General features: G+C 44.0%; 1 protein-coding gene across 1 annotated transcript; it reads right to left on the bottom strand.

Moving 5' to 3' along the window:
• Positions 1–1,142: 1,142 nt before the first annotated feature.
• On the bottom strand, positions 1,143–16,896 carry LOC131396908 (carcinoembryonic antigen-related cell adhesion molecule 6-like). The gene is made up of 7 exons (XM_058529406.1): positions 16,732–16,896; positions 15,471–15,830; positions 11,523–11,801; positions 10,859–11,113; positions 9,317–9,595; positions 5,938–6,216; positions 1,143–1,262 (listed from the first exon to the last, which is right to left on the bottom strand). The coding sequence occupies exons 1-7, from the start codon at positions 16,793–16,795 to the stop codon at positions 1,147–1,149; spliced, it is 1,632 nt and encodes a 543-aa protein (XP_058385389.1). The 5' UTR covers positions 16,796–16,896; the 3' UTR covers positions 1,143–1,146.
• Between the last annotated feature and the right edge of the window lie 527 nt (positions 16,897–17,423).

The raw sequence follows: 17,423 nt of genomic DNA, 5'->3' as shown, positions 1-17,423 counted from the left end.
AGCACCCAGAGCACCACAAGACAGGGAAAGTCTCACCCAAAGAGAATGCCCACATTCGTAAAGCAGCAGGAGGGGGAAGGAGGAGACTGAGGAAATGGCTCCTGGAAACATGTCCATCTTACTCAGGCCTGTCTGGCCCAGACAGAGTGAACATCACTCCCAGGGCTGTATCCCAGGGGAATCTTTTGTGGCTACGAAGGGTGTGATGACCTATGTCAACTTAAGGTTGGGAAGTGGAGACCCCCTCTAAAAATTCAGAAGATAGGTAGTGGTTGGGAATCCAGGATTCCCTGCTTGGGCAGGGCACGTGGTGGAACACACCAGCTGTCACTGGGTGAGTGACTTTACTTACTGTGGTTGGAGGCTGAGGGTTTGTGCTCTGTGAGATCGTGCTGGTCACTTGCACTAAATAAATGTCAGACACTGTGACTGCTATTCCCGAGCATAGGATCTTTGATCTTTGAACGAGGAAGGAGACTGTCAGCAGATAATTCCTCAGGGCTCCTCAATGTTCCTTTATACCATGGTGGGTACTGCCTTTCCTCTGAGGGCCTCCTTCCTCAGTCTACCCACGATTCCTTCTAGTGTTTACTCCTTTCTTGTTTGCTGGATGTGCACATTTAAGTCCATTCTTTATCAACTGCTTCTGAGCCTACTTCTACCCTGACACCTTTCCCCTTTTGTAGGTAGATGCTGTTTTTTTCTCACTTTATTTATTGCCCAAGAGGCCTTTGGTGTTTCTGCTTTTTCTTAGGTTCTCTTCATGTCTTATCCCTCCCTCCTTCGGCTATGGTCCACAGAGCACATGACTCCCTTTCTCGTGCCCCTCCTTTCATTTCCTCATCTGTTTTCCTTCTTGGATCTTGGCTTCCCTGACTGGAGATCAGAGGAACATAATTGGATCTGTGCCCTCTAAACCAGATGGAGTGGGAATAACCATGTCCAACAGACAGTGGGGTATAGGAAGCATGAAGACCAGGGAAGAAGAAACCTGCAGGAATTAGTTCTGAGAAGCAAGGGTTTAGGAAGGAGGAGGAGCAGATCCAGGCCCACCAACAGAGTTGAAGGCTCCTTCCCTCTCCCAAGCATGGCAGTTCACCTTAGAGAAGAGAAACACTAAGAAAGGTGATCATACCCTCTAGTCTTTCAGATGTACAGAAAGGACACCGGAGCTATCAGAGCTGCCCCAGCCAGGACTCCAACCATAATGCTGTCAATAGCCCCAGCGGAGAGGCCAGCAGAATTTGGTGGTGTTGGATCATCTGTCATGGAAAGAAAAGAGAAGAATGAGTGAAGGTGATATTATTTTACAGTGGGGGTGCCCTGGGAAATAGCTCTCAACATGGTGTAGTCTCTACTGGTTCTTTCAAGGGATAAATTTTCTGTGGGCAGGTTGCTGTGAGGTGATTAGCTGACCATATCCTTGTAAGTTTTTTCTCCCACTATATTTCTAAGTTGGTGGTCGGACTTCCCTCAGTCTCACCCTGACCTTTCTGCACTTAGGTGTTTTTGAAGCTCTGGAAATGTGAGAAAGGTTGATGGCTCTTTTTGTATGTTATAACTTCCCACGTTTTCATGGTTGCATCTTTTTCTGTGTACAAGGTGTGGCAGCCATGAAGATGTGCCTCTCAGGTATCTTGTGGTGGGGACTTAATTGACAGAAGGCCTGTGCTAGTGCACTCTGAAGGCACCATCTCCATTCACAATCACTGTTCACTGCACAGAGACTATGCCTCCCACAGGTTCCCAGCAGAGATCTGAAAGCGATCCCAATTCTGGGAGAAATAATTTTCTCTGATGGGTGACTTTAGCTCAAGGACTCCCTCTCGGCCTTGTCGATACTCTCTTAGAACTGCACTGCAACTAAAGCTCCCTTCCTTCTCTTTCTCCTTCACAGGGATCATGCATCGTGGTTGAAGGAATCTCCTAGACTCCTCCATTCCTGCCCCATTTCCCTCACAGGAATTTTCCCCAGTAAAAGTCTTGTATGTATAATCCCATCTTGGCTGTGATTCATGATGAAAACTAACAAACCAGACATGAAACTTTGCACTTAACTCCTTTTTTTCCTCTCCTATATTTAGTCAGTAACCATGTCCCCAGTGTTTTTCTGTGTTATAGCTCCCATCCCCCCCAATATATATTTCCTTTTGCATCTGTTTCTTCTTTCTTATTTCTGTTGCCCTCACCAGTCAACTCAAGACTGATAATTGCTAATGTTATTAATTATTATGAGGTACTGTGCCAGGCTCTGTGCTCTATAATTTACATATATCTCATTTGATTCATGTAATAAAGCTATCAGATAGACATTATTTCCATTTTACAAATGAAAAAACTGAGGCTTACAGTGGTGAAAAAACTTGCCTAAAGTCACATTTCTAGTAAAAGGTGGATCTAGAGTCATGTAGTCCTTGCCTCTAGGACTTTCTGATTTCATAGAGGCTGATGATAATAGTAGTAATAATAGAAGCTACAACTTATGCAACATTTCCTCTGAGTGTGGCATTTTGCTAAAGGTTTAATTGAATATTATGTTAAATCTTTAAAACAATACCATGAAACAGGTACAATAATCCCTCAGTATCCATGGGGGACTGATTCCAGAACTCCCATCCCCGCCCCCTCCCCGCCGGCAGATACCAAAATCTGTGGATGCTCAAATTCGCTATATAAAATGGCATAGTATTTGCATAGAACCTGCACACATCCTCCCATATACTTTAAATCATCTCTAGATTACTTATAATACCTCATACAATGTAAATGCTATGTAAATAGTTCTTATACCATATTGTTTAGGGAATAATGACAAGAAATAGAAGTCTGCACACGTTCAGTATAGATGCAAACATAGTAGGCCTTTCGATCCTTGGTTGGTTGAATCTGTGGATCCAGAACATGCGGATACGGAGGGCTGACTGTGCTCTTACTGCAATTTTCAGTTGACCCCTGAGGCTCAGAAAAGAATCTTGTGCAAGAAGTTTATAATTGTAAATGCTTACATTAAAAAAGAAGAAAGATCTCCAATCAACAACGTAACTTTACAACTTAAGGAATTAGAAAAGAAGAACAAACTAAGCTGAAAGCCAGCTGAAAGAAGGAAATAATAAAGGTTAGAGTGGAGATAAATAAAGTAGAGAACGGAAAAACAATATAGAAAATCAATAAAACCTAAAGTTGGTTTTTCACAAAAGATGAACAAAATTAACAAAGCTATAACTAGATTGACTAAGAAAAAAAGAGAGAAGCTTCAAGTTACTAAAAACAGGAATTAAAGAGGGGACATTACTACCAATTCTACAAAAAAATAAGAATTTTAAGAGTCATATGAATAATTGTATGCCACAAGTTGGATAACCTAAATAAATGGACAAATTCTATGAAACACAAAACCTACAAAGATAGAATCATAAAGAAATAGAAAATATGAATAGACCTATAATTAGTAAGGGGATTGAATCAGTAAAAGCATCTGACAAAATTCAACATTCTTTCATGGTAAACACACTTAAACTAGGAATAGAAAGAAGGTAAGTCAACATAAAACAAGACGTGTATAAAAAACTCACAGCTAACATCATACTCAATGGTGAAAGACTTTTAAGTTTTTGCTCTAAGATCAGGAACAAGTCATGGATGCCTGCTTTTGCCACTTCTATTCAAAATAGTACTGGAAGTCCTAGCTAACAAATAGGCAAGAAAAAGAAATAAAAGGCATCCAAATTGGAAAGGAGAAGTAAAATTTTCTCTTTTGCAGATGATATCATCTTATATGTAGAAAACCCTAAATATCCCAGAAAAACTGTTAGAAGAAATAAACAAATTCAGCAAAGCTACAGGATACTAAGTCAACACATAAAAATCAGTTGTGTTTCTATACACGAACAATGAACAATTTGAAAGGGAAATTAAGAAAATTTTATTTACAACAGCACCAGGAATTATCTTAACCAGGGAGGTGAAAGACTTACACACTGAAAAACTACAAAAACATTGCTGAAAGCAATTAAAGAAGGCATAAATAAATGGAAGGGCATTCCATATTTGTGTATTGGAAGACTTGATATTGTTAAGATGAAAATACTATCCAAAGTGATCTACACATTCAGTGCAATCCCTATCAAAATCCCAATGACCTTTTTTTTTTTTTTTGCAGAAATAGAAAACTCCATCCTAAAATTTATGTGGAATTTCAAGAGACCCCAAATAGCCAAAACAATCTGGAAAAGAAGAACAAGTTGGAGGACTCACACTTCCTGACTTCAAAAATTACTACAAAGCTACAATAATCAAAACAGTGTGGTGCTAGCATAAAGACAGACATACAGACCAATGGAATAGAAAACCCAGAAATAAATCCTTGCAAATATGATCAGCCGTTTTTTTGACAAAAGTATGAAGACCATTCAATGGGGAAAGGACAGTGTTTAAAACTAATGGTATTGGGAAAACTGTGTATCCATGCAAAAGAATGAGGTTGAACTCGTATCTAACACTATATACAAAAAATTAACTCACAATGGATCAAAGACCTAAGTTTGAGAACTAAAACTATAAAATTCTTAGAAGATAACAGAGTGCAAGTTCATGACATTTGATTTGGCAATGATTTCTTGGATAAGAAACCAAAAGTACAGGCAACAAAGAAAAAATAGATAAATTGGACCTCATCAAAATGAAAAACTTTTGTGGAGCAAATAACATTTTCAAGTAAACAAAAAGACAACCCACAGAATGGGAGAAATAATTTGCAAATCATATCTGTGACAAAGAATTAATATCCAAACATATTAAGAACCATTACAACTCAACAAAACAACAAAAAGGACCCAATTTAAACATGGCCAGAGGAACTGAATAGACATTTCTCCAAAGAGGATATACAAATGGCCAATAAGCACATGAAAAGATGCTCCATATCACTAATCATTAGGGAAATGCAAATCAAAACTACAATGAGATTCCACCTCACACCCATTAGGACGGCTATTATTAAAAAAACCCCAAAAGAAAACAACAAGTGTTGGTAAGGATGTGGAAAAATCGGAACTTCTGTGCATTGCTAGTGAGAATGTAAAACGGTGCAGCGACTGTGGAAAATGGTATGGCAGTTCATCCAAAAATTGAACAAAGAATTTCCATTTGATCCAGCAATTCCACTTCTGGTAAATATGGAAAAGAATTGAAAGTAGGGATATGAACACTCATGGTCATAGCAGCATTATTCACAATAGCCAAAAGATGGAAAGAACCAAAAAGTTCATCGACTGATGAATGATAAGCAAAATGTGATATATACATACAAGGGAATGTAATTCAGCCGTAGAAAGGAATGAAATTCTGATATATGCTACAACATGGATGGAACATTGACGACATTATCCTAAGTGAAATAAACCAGACACGAAAGGACAAATACTGTATGATTCCACTTACACAAAGTACCTAGAATAGTCAAATTCATAGAGACAGAAAGTAGAATGATGGTTGCTAGGGACTGCGGTGGGGAAGTGGGGAGTTATTGTTTAATGGGTACAGAGTTTTAGTATAGTAAGATGGAAAATTTCTAGATGGATAGTGGTAATGACAGCACAACAATATGAATGCATTTAATTGCATTAAATGCTATACACTTACAGATGCCTAAATGGTAAATCGTATGAATATTTTAGCACAAAATATTTTACCATTAAAAAAATGGTAACAGAAAAAAAAAAAAGAATCTTGTGTGTGGTTGCACAGAAAAGGCCTGACTCAGGATAAGAAACTTAGAATATTTGATTCTGAGACTAAGCTCTTAACCACTTTGCCATTCTGTTTACCATAATGATCTCTTAATTGATATTCTGCCTCCTATGACTTCTATCCACATTGCACAACAGTGGTAGAGTCATTTTCCCAGGAACACGTAGGATGGGGCAAGTGGTCACTTACATTTCACATCCAGCCTGAGAAGGTCACTTCTGCTGGAACTGACAGGGTTGGAGACCTCACACTGATAATCCCCGGCATCCTCTCTTCTGACGGGGTCTATGGTGAGGGTGCTGTTGTCCTGGGACAGCTTCATCCTCTCTGTGAGCCGTAGACTCTGGTTATTGAAGAACCACTGGATGGAGATCCCAGTGTCATTTGTGAGGCAGGTCAGGACCACAGCGTCCTTATTTTCTGTGACTGTGGTGTTGCTGGCTTGGATGGAGGGCTGTGCCACTGAGTCTGTGCAGAAACAGAGGAGGTGACTGACTGAGAGTGGGGCTGGAGCCTGGGGCCACGGTCCTTCCTCAGAGATCTCAGCCAGTTCTCAGATCCCACAGTCAGCTACGTAAAGGTGACCCAGAGGATGGCCCTGACCTTGTGAACAATGTTGTAAGTATTTATTCAGGTGACAGTCTGTAAGGAGAGGGCTGCACCTTTTCTCTGACCCCAGATCACCCGAGGATGACCACTGACTGGTTTCCCTGGACATCTCCGTAGTTTCAGTACCAGGAACCTCTTCTCAGGCCATGTGTCCAGCATTTTCATCATTAAGTGGAATTTTTCTCTCATGAACTTTTGTTACCTTTTTTCTAGAACTTTCTTTGACTCTAAAAAGATCAGGTCCTATTCCATATATACACTTTCGTGTATGTTCGGGAAGGCAGGCTGTCCGTGTCTGGGGCCAAGGGAACTTTATGTAAGTAGGGAAGGCATTTGCTTCTTGTTAAATAATTTGTTAGGGAATGAGGATGGCCCTGTCCAGTCTTCATAAGCTTAGGCATTGAAGAGTTTTCAGTCAAAGGATTTCTCACTCTGAAGAGTACTTTTACTTTCAGGTCTGTGGATTGAATATCACAGTGAAGGAAATCTCTAGAGAAGTGGTTACTGATTTAACAAAATACCGGCACTCTTAGGAATAGAAGGAAACTAGTGCACCATAGTGAAGGCTTTACATGAAAGGCCCACAGCTTGCAGCATATTCAGTGGTGAAACACTGAAAGATTTTCCTTTAAGATCAGTGGGAGGATGAGGATGCTACTTCCCCCTATTCAACATAGTCCAGATATCCAGCCCAGAAAAATTTTGCAAGAAAAAGAAATAGAATGCATATAAATTGCAAAGGAAGAAGTACAATTACATCTGTTTGCAGATGGCATGAACTTATATGTAGAAAACTATAAAGATTCTACAAAAAACTGTTAGAACTAAGAAACAAATTCAGCGAAGTTGCAGGATAGAAGATCAACATACGAAAATCAGTTGTGTTTCTATAGACTACCAATGAACAACCTGAAAGGGAAATTAAGAAAACAGTTCCATTTACAATAACATCAAAAAGAAGAAAAAACTTGGGAAGTAACTTAACCAGGGAGGTGGAAGACTTGTATACTGAAAAACTACAGAACACTGGAGAAAAAAAGGCATAAATAAATGGAAAGATATTCTGTGTTCATGGATTATAAGATTTAATATTGTTAAGGTGACGATAATACCCAAAGTGATCTAAGATTCAATGCAATCCATATGAAAGTCCCAACGACATTTTTCTGCAGAAATAGAAAAATCCATCCTAAAATTCACGTGGAATTTCAAGGGATCCCAAATATCGAAAACAATCTCGGAAAAGAACAAAGTTAGAGGACTCACACTTCCTGGTTTCAAAATTTACTACGAAGCTGCGGTAATCAAAACAGTGTGGTACTAGCATAATGACAGACATATAGACTAATGGAAGAGAATAGAGAGCCCAGAAATAAATCCCTGCATATGTCATCAAATGATTTTTGACAGGGGTGCCAAGACCATCCAATGGGGTAAAATACAATCTTTTCAACAGATGGTGTTCGGAAAACTAGATATCCCTGCAAAAAAAATGAATATGAACCCTCAGCTAACACCACAAGCAAAAAATTAACTCAAGATGGATCTAAGACCTCAATGTAAGAGCTAAAACTGTAAAAACTCTTAGAAGACAACATATGGTGAAAGCTTCATGACTTTGGATTTGGCGATATTTTCTTGGATCTGAAACCAAAGACACAGGCAACAAAAGGAAGAATAGATAAAGTGGACTTCACCAAAATTAAAAACTTTTGTGCATCAAAGAATACTTTCAACAAAGTGAAAAGACAAAGCACAGAGTAAGAAAATATTTGTGAATCATACATCTGATAAGGGATTAACATTCAGAATATATAGAGAACTACAAGTCAACAACAACAAAAAATCCGATCAAAAAATTGGCAAAGGACTTAGACATTTCTCGAAAGAAGATACACAAATGGCCATAGGCACATGAAAAGATGCTCAGCCTCACTTATCATTAGGGAAATTCAAATCAAAAACACAATGAGATACCACTTCATGCCCTCTAGGATGGTTATTATAAAACAACCCAACAGAAAACAACAAGTGTTGGCGAGGATGTGGAGAAATTGGAATTTCTGTGCATTGCTAGCGGGTATGTAAAATGGTGCAGCCACTGTGGAAAATGTTATGGCAGTTCATCAAAAAAATTGAACAAAGAATTGCTGTTTGATACAGCAATTCTGCTTCTGGTATATATGCTAAAGAATGGAAGACAGGGATTTGAACAGATATGTGTACACCCCTGGTCATAGCAGCATTATTCCCAATGGTCAAAAGATGGAAATAACTCAAAAGTTCATCGACTATGATTGATAAGTAAAATGTGATATATATATATATATATATATATATATATATATATATATATACACAAAGGAATATATTTCAGCCTTAAAAAGGAATGAAATTCTGATGTTACAACATGGATGGAACATTGAAGACGTTTATGCTAAGTGAAATTAGCCAGACACAAAAGGACAAATATTGTATGCTTCCACTTATATGAGTTACCTGGAATAGTTGAATACATAGAGAGAGAAATTAGAATGGTGGCAGCCAGGGTTTGAAGTAGGGAGTGGGGAGTTATTGTTTATTGGGTACAGAGTTTTACTATGGTAGGATGAAAAAGTTTGGAAATGGATAGTGATTATGGTTGCACTACAAGCCCCTGTACTATACACTTAAAAATGGTTAAAATGGTAAATCTTGTGTATATTTTACCACATTAAAAATGGTAACAGAAAAAAAAAAAGAATCTTGTGCAAGGTCACACAGGAAATACCAGACTCACAATAAGAAACTTTGTATATTTGATTCAGAGACTGAGGTCTTAACCACTGCGCCATTCTGTGTACTGTAATGGTCTCTAGGTGGATATTCTGCCCTCTGTGACTTCTGTCCATTTTTCACACCATTGATAGAGTCACCCATCCTCCCAGGAAGATATGGGATGGGACAAGTGGTGACTTACATTTCACATACAGCCTGAGGAGGTCACTTTTGCTGGAACTGACCGGGTTGGAGACCTCACACTGATAATTCCCGGCATCCTCCATCCTGACGGAGTCTATGGTGAGGGTGCTATTGTCCTGGGACAGCTTCATCCTCTCTGTGATGTGCAGAATCTGGTTATTGAAGAACCACAGGATGGAGATCCCAGTGTCATTTGTGAGGCAGGTCAGGACCACAGTGTCCTCATGTTCTGTGACTGTGGTCTTGCTGGCTTGGATGGAGGGCTGTGCCACAGGCTCTGTGGAGAAACAGAGGAGATGACTGACTGAGAGTGTCTCTGGGGCCTGGGGCCATGCTCCTTCCTCAGAGATCTCAAACACTTCTCATATCTGACTGTGAGCTGTGTAAAGGTGACCGAGAGGATGGCTCTGACCCCTGTAGAAGGACGAGTGTCTTTGTTCAGGTGACAGTCTGTATGGGGAGGGCTGCACCTCCTCTCTGACCCCCTAATCACCGCAGCAGGACCCCAGACTGGTTCCCCATGTCATCTCCATAGTATCAGCAACAGGAACCTCTTCTCAGCCCATGTATCCAGTATCTTCATCATCGAGTGGAATTTTTCTCCCATTAGCTTTTGTGTGACCCTTTGCTAAAGCTTTCTGTGACTTTATAAAAGATCAGGCCTGCTTTTTAGTATGGTAGCTTTAAATAGAGAACCAAAGGTTTTTCTTTTGTTAAATAGTTTGTTAGAGAATGAGGATGGCCCAACCAGTCTTCATGACCTTAGGACATGGAGAAGTTCCAATACAAAGGATTTTTCTATCTGAATAGGATTTTTACTTCCCGGCCCGTGGACTGAATATCGCAGAGAAGGAAATCTCTAGAGAGAAGTGGTCACAGTTTTAATAAAAGGCTGGTACTCTTAGCCATCTCTGTAAACTATAAACTTGGCACTGCTCCTTCCATCCCATGAAGGGACTTCATGGATGAATCTACCTATTCTTCCAAGTGTGCGCCATCATTCACTGTTCTCCTCTGGTATACGTATGTGCTGGTGTCACAGGGGTCATATAGCTGGTGACTTCAGAGCCAGGACACAGCTCAGTCTCTTTTCCCATTTCCCTTCAGCCTGGCCTGAGAAAGGCTCTGGTGTCAGTGGGTGGCACAATTTGGCCAGATTGAGGACAGGCTGCCCATGTACCTTCTCCACATGCCTCTGTCCCACCACAGATGGCATCAGAGCAGAGTCAGTCAAAAGGCGAGATGGGAGCAGGACCTTCTTCCTTCTCCCTCTGTGAAGCCCCCTCCACTATATGGGGCTTTCGGGGGCTGAGAGAACCCCTCCCCACATTCCAGTCTGGACTCCCATCTCCTGTGGGAAATCAGAGAGCAAGGGGAGGAAGGGTCTGCAGAGATGTAGTGGGATGTTTCAAGGACAGATTTGGGGTTTGTTTTTGTCCATGGATACAGGATGGGAAATAGTTTCCAGGAGGCTCTTTCCTGAAAACAAGACAGATCTTCACCCCAAAGCCTAGTGCCCATGGTCCAGGGAGCCACTTACCGGAGACTGTGATAGTCTTGACTGTCGTCCTATTGAGGCCAGTGACAGAGTTATGGGCGAGGCAGGTATAGGATCCACTATCACTCGAAGTGATGTTGGGGATGAAGAGCTCCTGTGTGGATTGCTGGGGCCTCCCATTAATAAGCCAGGAATACTGTGCAGGCGGCTTAGAGGCTGCGTGGCAGGAGAGGCTAAGGTTTGCCCCTGCACGGTAATAGGAGTGTGAGGGGGAAATGGTGGGGGCATCCGGGCCATCTGGAGCAAACAGAATAAAGCCATTTGTGATGTAATCAGAGGGAAAGGGGAGCTCCTGGTCTGTACAACGGCCACAGTATCTTTCTGAGCCAGGTCACAACCTTGCTTTAAAAACTCCCAACCATGACCCCTCTGTGTTCACTCAACCTGAGTCTGAGACATTAACCTGTTTCTCCCATCACAAGTTGTTGACCCCGAGCCTCTCAAGGCAGCAGCAGCCCGTCCCCTCCTAGTCTTGGCTCAAGGCTGGGCCTGCCCAGATTTGCCTGAGACAGGAAGTCATGGCCAGCCTGGTGTCCAGGGCTGAGGGGCTGTGTACTTGAATCTGAGAGGGACGGATGTAGTCTGGCCTCTGGTAGTGTGGATTTGGGCAGACACCCTGGGTCAGGTAGGGACAGAAGTTACTCACAGAGAACATTGAGGTAGAATGGATCACTGCGACGGGCACTCACTGGGTTGCGGGTTTCACACTCATAGGGTCCTGTGTCATTCCTTGTGACACGGAATAAAGTGAGAGTCCTGTTGTCCGGGGACAGCTCCAGCCAGGTGCTGTCCAGGAGGCTCTGATTGTTGATCAACCACAGGTAGGTCGTGTCCTGAGTCTCAGGTTCACATGTTAACACTACACGGTCCTCATGCTCCACGGGGCTGGGGTTGTTGCATGTGATGTTGGGTTTGGTTAACTCCGCTGCGCACATAACAGAGAGAAAATTGCCTTGTGTGGTACCTTTGATTCCTCTAAATGACTCTTCAATCAGAGTTGGCATCTCTCACTTCTCAGCCAACCTGAGTCCTTAAAAGAATAAGGCAGGTCTGTATATCCCAAGGCAAATGCATAAGGATCTGAGCACTCAGAGAATGTAAGGCCACCTGCTCTATGTCTGGGAGAAAACACAGACTTTCCCAAGTCAAATAAGCATCAGGGTTGGTCATGGAAAGACAGAGGACTGGGAGTCAGAGACCACCCAGTGCTTCTCCTTGTTCTTCACTGACCAGCTAACTGTCTGACCAAGCTTGGAGTCATCACCTGGAATGTGTGGGTGCTGAGGCCCTTTCTATTGCACAGATCTACATTGCCTAGCATAGATGTGTTTTACTTGAGGACTTGCTTTCCAGGGTTATCCTAGAGATGGGTAATGATGGGCCTTCCTATAGTTATTAAACCCAGAGAAGACTGAGCAGCATAGCCTGGAACTGGGTATTTGAGCAGAAATACTATACTGGGAGATCAGGAGCAAGCCCAGAGGTCAGTTCGGTACTCAGGCTGCAGGGCCATAAAGTGGGGCAGGTCTTCCCAGGTGTTCCATGGTGACCGGTATGAGACAGTGACTCCATAAAGGATAGAGCAGAGTTAAGACTAGAAATGATCCAGAAAAGAGTGAGGGGGACAGGCGGGGGCTGGCTGGCTTTGGCAGCAGAACCATGTGCTCTGCCCTTGGTCTTTAAAGTCTCCTCTCCCACTGCAGAGGGCAGCGAGGACCATGTTGATCTTTCCTGAAATACAAGTCAATGTTTTCAAATGCATAAGGACTGACCAGTGGAAAGTGGGGGGAGGAATCTATCCCTCATGGGCCATTTTTAAACACAATTATGAGACAGAAATCTGAGGAGAAGGTAAATTGTTTCCATGTTGAAATTTAATATTAATGCCCCAAAGATCTAAGACCAGTTTCTGGAGGAATATCTCTCTAGAGAGAATTAAAGGTCATAGACCAAGTTCTGAAGTCCAACCAGGATCACATTATCATCAAAGGAAGTTGCTGAAGTGGGTTTGAAATCAGTGGCTCCCCGGGTAGAGAGAGACATGTGAGTCCTGTTATGATGACATAATTGATTAGGCAGCAAGTCTGATGTGTCTGTTATATAAAGGGAGGAATGCTACCAAATTAGTTGAAATGATATGTGTTATGTTAGTACAGTTAGGAAAGAGGTCTCTGTCACCAATTTATATGGACAGTCAGGTAAAATGGGAAGAAGGTCCAATGTTTACATGTGGCTCTCTTTCAACCTCAGGAAACATAAGTTTGATCAAATTCATCCAAATTGGGCAGTGTCTAAGTGAAAGGACAGTGGCTGGTGGATCCCTCCATCTGAGAGCATCCCACCCTGTGGTAAAGGTGCCATCGTGAGGACCTATGTGGGTGAAATAGGCAGTAAACCAGTCAGACGGTACAGGGTCTGGCCAGCCCCAGCTTGGGAAGGTCTCAGGAACCACTGGAGGAACAGGAGCCTCACCAGGATGAGGATCTGGGCTAGCAGCCAAAGGGGTGAAATGAGCCTGTGAGCTTTCAGGACTGTAGACCTGTCCTTCTGCCTTTGACTCTTGGTTAAGTCATGTAGAGAGCAGATCAAGGGGTCACAGGGCCCTGTCATGTGGCATGTTCCACTTGTTGACGTTGTGGAGTGAAAGAGCCCTGGATGGGGCACAATGGAAGCTCATTCTCCTGGTGACCTGGCGAAACTAGCTCATGATGGGGCCTCAAGGAGCTGCTGCTCCGACTGATTTCTCTGTTCTTTACTCTTGCCCAGGAGGGTGGGCCTGACTGCAGGTGTTAGTGGGAGAATTCAAGGAAGGGTTAGAGTGGAGGAACAGGGGCAGTCCCAGCTGGAATGATGGGAGAGGAAGATGAGGGATGTGGAAGGAGCAGAGAGAGCCAGAAATGTCCAAGGTCATGAGCAATGGGGGTTACAATTTATTTTAGAGATCCCAGGCACCAAGAGCCCATGGCTGCCCCAGGAGCAGGGCCAGAACAGCCCTCCTATGCCTGAGCAGCTGCACAGTCATGAGACTCTTCTCTCGGAGTGGCCTCAGGAGCTGGGGGTCAGAGGGGTGGAACATGGGTCTCAGCCCCAGGAGAGACAGAGAACAAGTGTGGTCATAACTTCCTAGGATTATGCTTCCAGATTCCAGTCTGTGAAGATAATATGGACCATTCATTCATTCATTCATTCACCATTCATTCCTTCCCTCCTTCATGAAAGAGCAGTTCAGTTGTTGGGACCTGCGCTGGTTGCAGGTGTAGAGTGGGGAGTGATAAAGCAAAGTCCTTCCCTTTATATTCCAGTGGGATTGACACCAACACATCAGGAAACAAATAAGTAATTTCAAGTCCAGTGCAGGGAGATGTGAATCAGCCACCTGAGAAGGCGGCCTGGACTTTCCCTGCATTGACTCTGATTGTTGATGCAGGTAATTTAGTTCTTGAGTAAAAACAGGTTAATCTCAATTTGCTTTCAATCCCCAGACAAGAAATTCTACTTTGAGCTGTGGATCTCTAAGAGGAATGGATCTGATCCAATGGCTGGTCTTGGGGTCCATAGATGCCTAATAAGGCCCCTGGGGTGGTGGAAAGGTCAGGGCTGTGGCTACATAAAGATCTTGCTGTGACTCTGATCTGCTGTTCATGGTCTGTGTGACCCTGATTCAATGACTGTATCTTCCTGTGCCTCAATTTCCCCTGAATAAAATCAGGTAAATTGTAAAAGTTCTCTGGATTACAATATGGTCTGTGAATTAACCTTGAAACATCCCCAAATACCTGACCTAAAGCTTAGTATGGAGGAGCTGCCCAAATAAACGGCATTCAAGAGAGAAGGAGAGCTCCTTATACCTGATCCCTGGTGGATGAGGAGATCCCAGGAGCATCTTCTGTCCTCTATTCCTCCCTGGGGATGGTGACCATCCTCTGGAGTCCTCTATGCCCCCAGGGCGGTTGGCTAATGGCCTGGGGACCTCGTCCATCTGTGCTCTCCATGCCAAGTCTCAGGTGAAGGATCAGACTCCACCCCTGCCCAGATGTGGTTCTTAGGGCCGAGCCCTCTCTGGTAACCAGCTCAGGAGCCTCAGGACTTGGGGAGCCAGGAAATCATTGCTCCCAGTAAGCTCAGCCCTGGAAGACAAAATATAACCTTGGCACAGGCTCCCCAAGGTGATTGGAGTCAGGAGCCGTGAGAAACGGGTCTAGGCAGGGTCTTCCCAGGCATAGCCTCCTTGTGAGGATCCCAGGGGACCCCTCAGGCCAGGCCCTGACCCAGCTGTGCAGGGTCTTCCTCAGGGTCATGTTCATGGGGAGGGGCCCAGGGGGCTGAACTGAGGCTGATCTCCCTCTGCTGAGTTACTCTCATCAGATTAGTCCTTTTCTCTGCAGGAAATGTCTGCAGGGGCTGGATTCTGGGAAGGGTATTCTGATCTTTTGAAGTTTATCTCCACTGTGTGTGTCCTGCACTAAATGCTCAAACCTCAACATGAGACATAATGCAGAGGAGGATGTAGGCACAGTCCAGGCCTGTCAATTCTGTGTGTGTGAAGTAGAATTCACCCCACCCAACACCCAGAGTTCAGAGAGGAATCACTCACGGTATACGCGGAGCTGTCCAGTTCCTTCTTCAGTTAGCAAAGTTGTCTTTATGATTTGTAGGGTGTAGAATCCTGTGTCCTCCTGGGTGACGTTCTGGAACAGCAGGGATCCATTGGAATATATTATCTCCCGACTACTGTATGCAGGCCCTTGGGTAGTTAATTGTGTGTTTATCAAATATGACGCAATTTGTTGCTTTGAATCTACTCCTTCCCCTTTGTACCAGCCGAAGCCGAAAAGATTCCCAGGCAGACTGGAGACAAGGAGAAGAACGTCCTTCCTTTCAGCAGCATTGGACGGCACTGATTCAATAGTGAGTTGGGCAGTGCTGGGCGGGTTCCTGAAGGTTAGGAGTGAGACTAAGAGGGGAGAGAGAGAGATCAATCAATATTTGGACCTATGTATTGGGATGGAAAGATGAGGCCCTGGGTCCTGAGCAGGTCTCTTCATCTCTTAGACATGGAGTGTGCATGTGTGTGTGTGTGTGTGTGTGTGTGTGTGTGTGTGTGTGTCTCCTACTGGCCAAGGTCAGCAGCATGACCACCATTACTTCAGCACCTCTGAACTTGTTATTTCCTCTGTTCCCAACACTCTTCCGAGGTGTCGGCCCAGCTTATTCCCTCACTGCCCTTAGAGCCCTGCTCACTCTCCAGGGTGTCCTTGGGAGATGACTTCACTGGCCATTTGCTCTAAAGACCCTCTATCTTCACTTTCTGACCTTTCTCTGCTGTCTTGCCTGCATGGCACTTGTCAGTCCCTGACATCACATTCAGATTTCTTTGCTTGTTCATCTTCCTCCCCATGGAATGTGAGCTCCTGAGGGCAGGGACTTGTCTGATCTTGTTGTTCCCCCAGTGCCTGGAACAGGCTGCAAACACCTGTGGATGACTGAATGAGTGTTCCCAGGGCCCTCCACATCCTGGTGTTTATTTGTCAATTTCTGAGATTTATTAGTAATGACAATGTTTGGTGCCCCTGGTTATTGTTTCTTTCTGAAGTGTCACTCTGATGTAGTTATTTTCAAAATGTAACTTGAAAAACATATAGCAATTGAGGATTTCCTGCCCCTCTCCACTTCCAGTTCACGATTTTCCTGTTCCTGAGCCCCCTCCACATATCCTACTCTGCTCCCATGTCCTCTCCCTTCAGGTCTGAAAGGAAGTCCTTTATACCCTCTCAGATCCCTGTCCTCCCCAGGAGACCCTAGCCACTCTCTGTCCTCTATCTCCTGCCCACCCTCAGGGAATCCTCCCCTCTTACCTGCCAGCAAAAGCCCCTGCCAGGGGCTGTGCCCTCTGTGGGCAGGGGCTGAGGAGGGCTCCATGGTGTCTGCTGCCTGCTCTGTCCCTCCCTCTGTGAGAAGAGCCTGGGCTCCAGAAGTGCTCACAACTGCCGCTGTGCAGGTGCTTCAGCTCTGCTGTCCTTCCTGCCTCTGCACTGAGCCTCCTCCAGGGGCAGGAGTGCTTAGCCGGGTCACATGCTCTGGGGGCGGGGTCTCTGCCCAGGTGCCTCCCTCTCCTCCTCTCATTCCTGCCTCCCTAGTCCCCTCCTTCTCCTTTCCTTTCTGTCTACATTTTGGATCCCTGGGAACTGCAGAAGCCTCTCCCTCTTTAGCTGTGATTCCCTCCATACACACACATAAACACACACACCCCCCCACACACAGACACACACACACACGCTTGTGTTTGGACAAGCACAAGCCTGGGGCACTGGTGTCCGGGGCAGTCCCCACAACTCTGGGTCAGGGAGCATAGTCAGTGTCCCCTGCAGCCCTTTCTCTTTCACATTTGATTTTTCTTTTCAGAGCAGGAGTTCTGGGGCTACATCGGGAACTCTTATCACAGGGATGTCCCTCCTGCTCTGTGTCAGAATCACCTGTGGAACTTTGTAGAGATTGTGAATGTCCAGGTGACGCCTTAGAAATGCTACTTTAGCAGCTGCCCAGGTTT

Source organism: Diceros bicornis, chromosome 34 (genome assembly GCF_020826845.1).
Source record: "Diceros bicornis minor isolate mBicDic1 chromosome 34, mDicBic1.mat.cur, whole genome shotgun sequence".
Classification (NCBI taxonomy): Eukaryota; Metazoa; Chordata; class Mammalia; order Perissodactyla; family Rhinocerotidae; genus Diceros; species Diceros bicornis.
Note: the sequence above shows the minus strand (reverse complement) of the source record. Positions and strands in the feature narration are given on the sequence as shown.

Excerpts from the sequence above, each read along its gene's own strand:
- LOC131396908 (XM_058529406.1), bottom strand. The coding sequence starts at position 16,795 with ATGGAGCCCTCCTCAGCCCCTGCCCACAGAGGGCACAGCCCCTGGCAG. Across the intron at positions 11,114-11,522 it reads ATTCTACCTCAATGTTCTCT|ATGGCCCGGATGCCCCCACC; the intron begins GTGAGTAACTTC and ends TGTTTGCTCCAG. Across the intron at positions 6,217-9,316 it reads CCTCAGGCTGTATGTGAAAT|ACTCAGTGGCACAGCCCTCC; the intron begins GTAAGTCACCAC and ends GTTTCTGCACAG.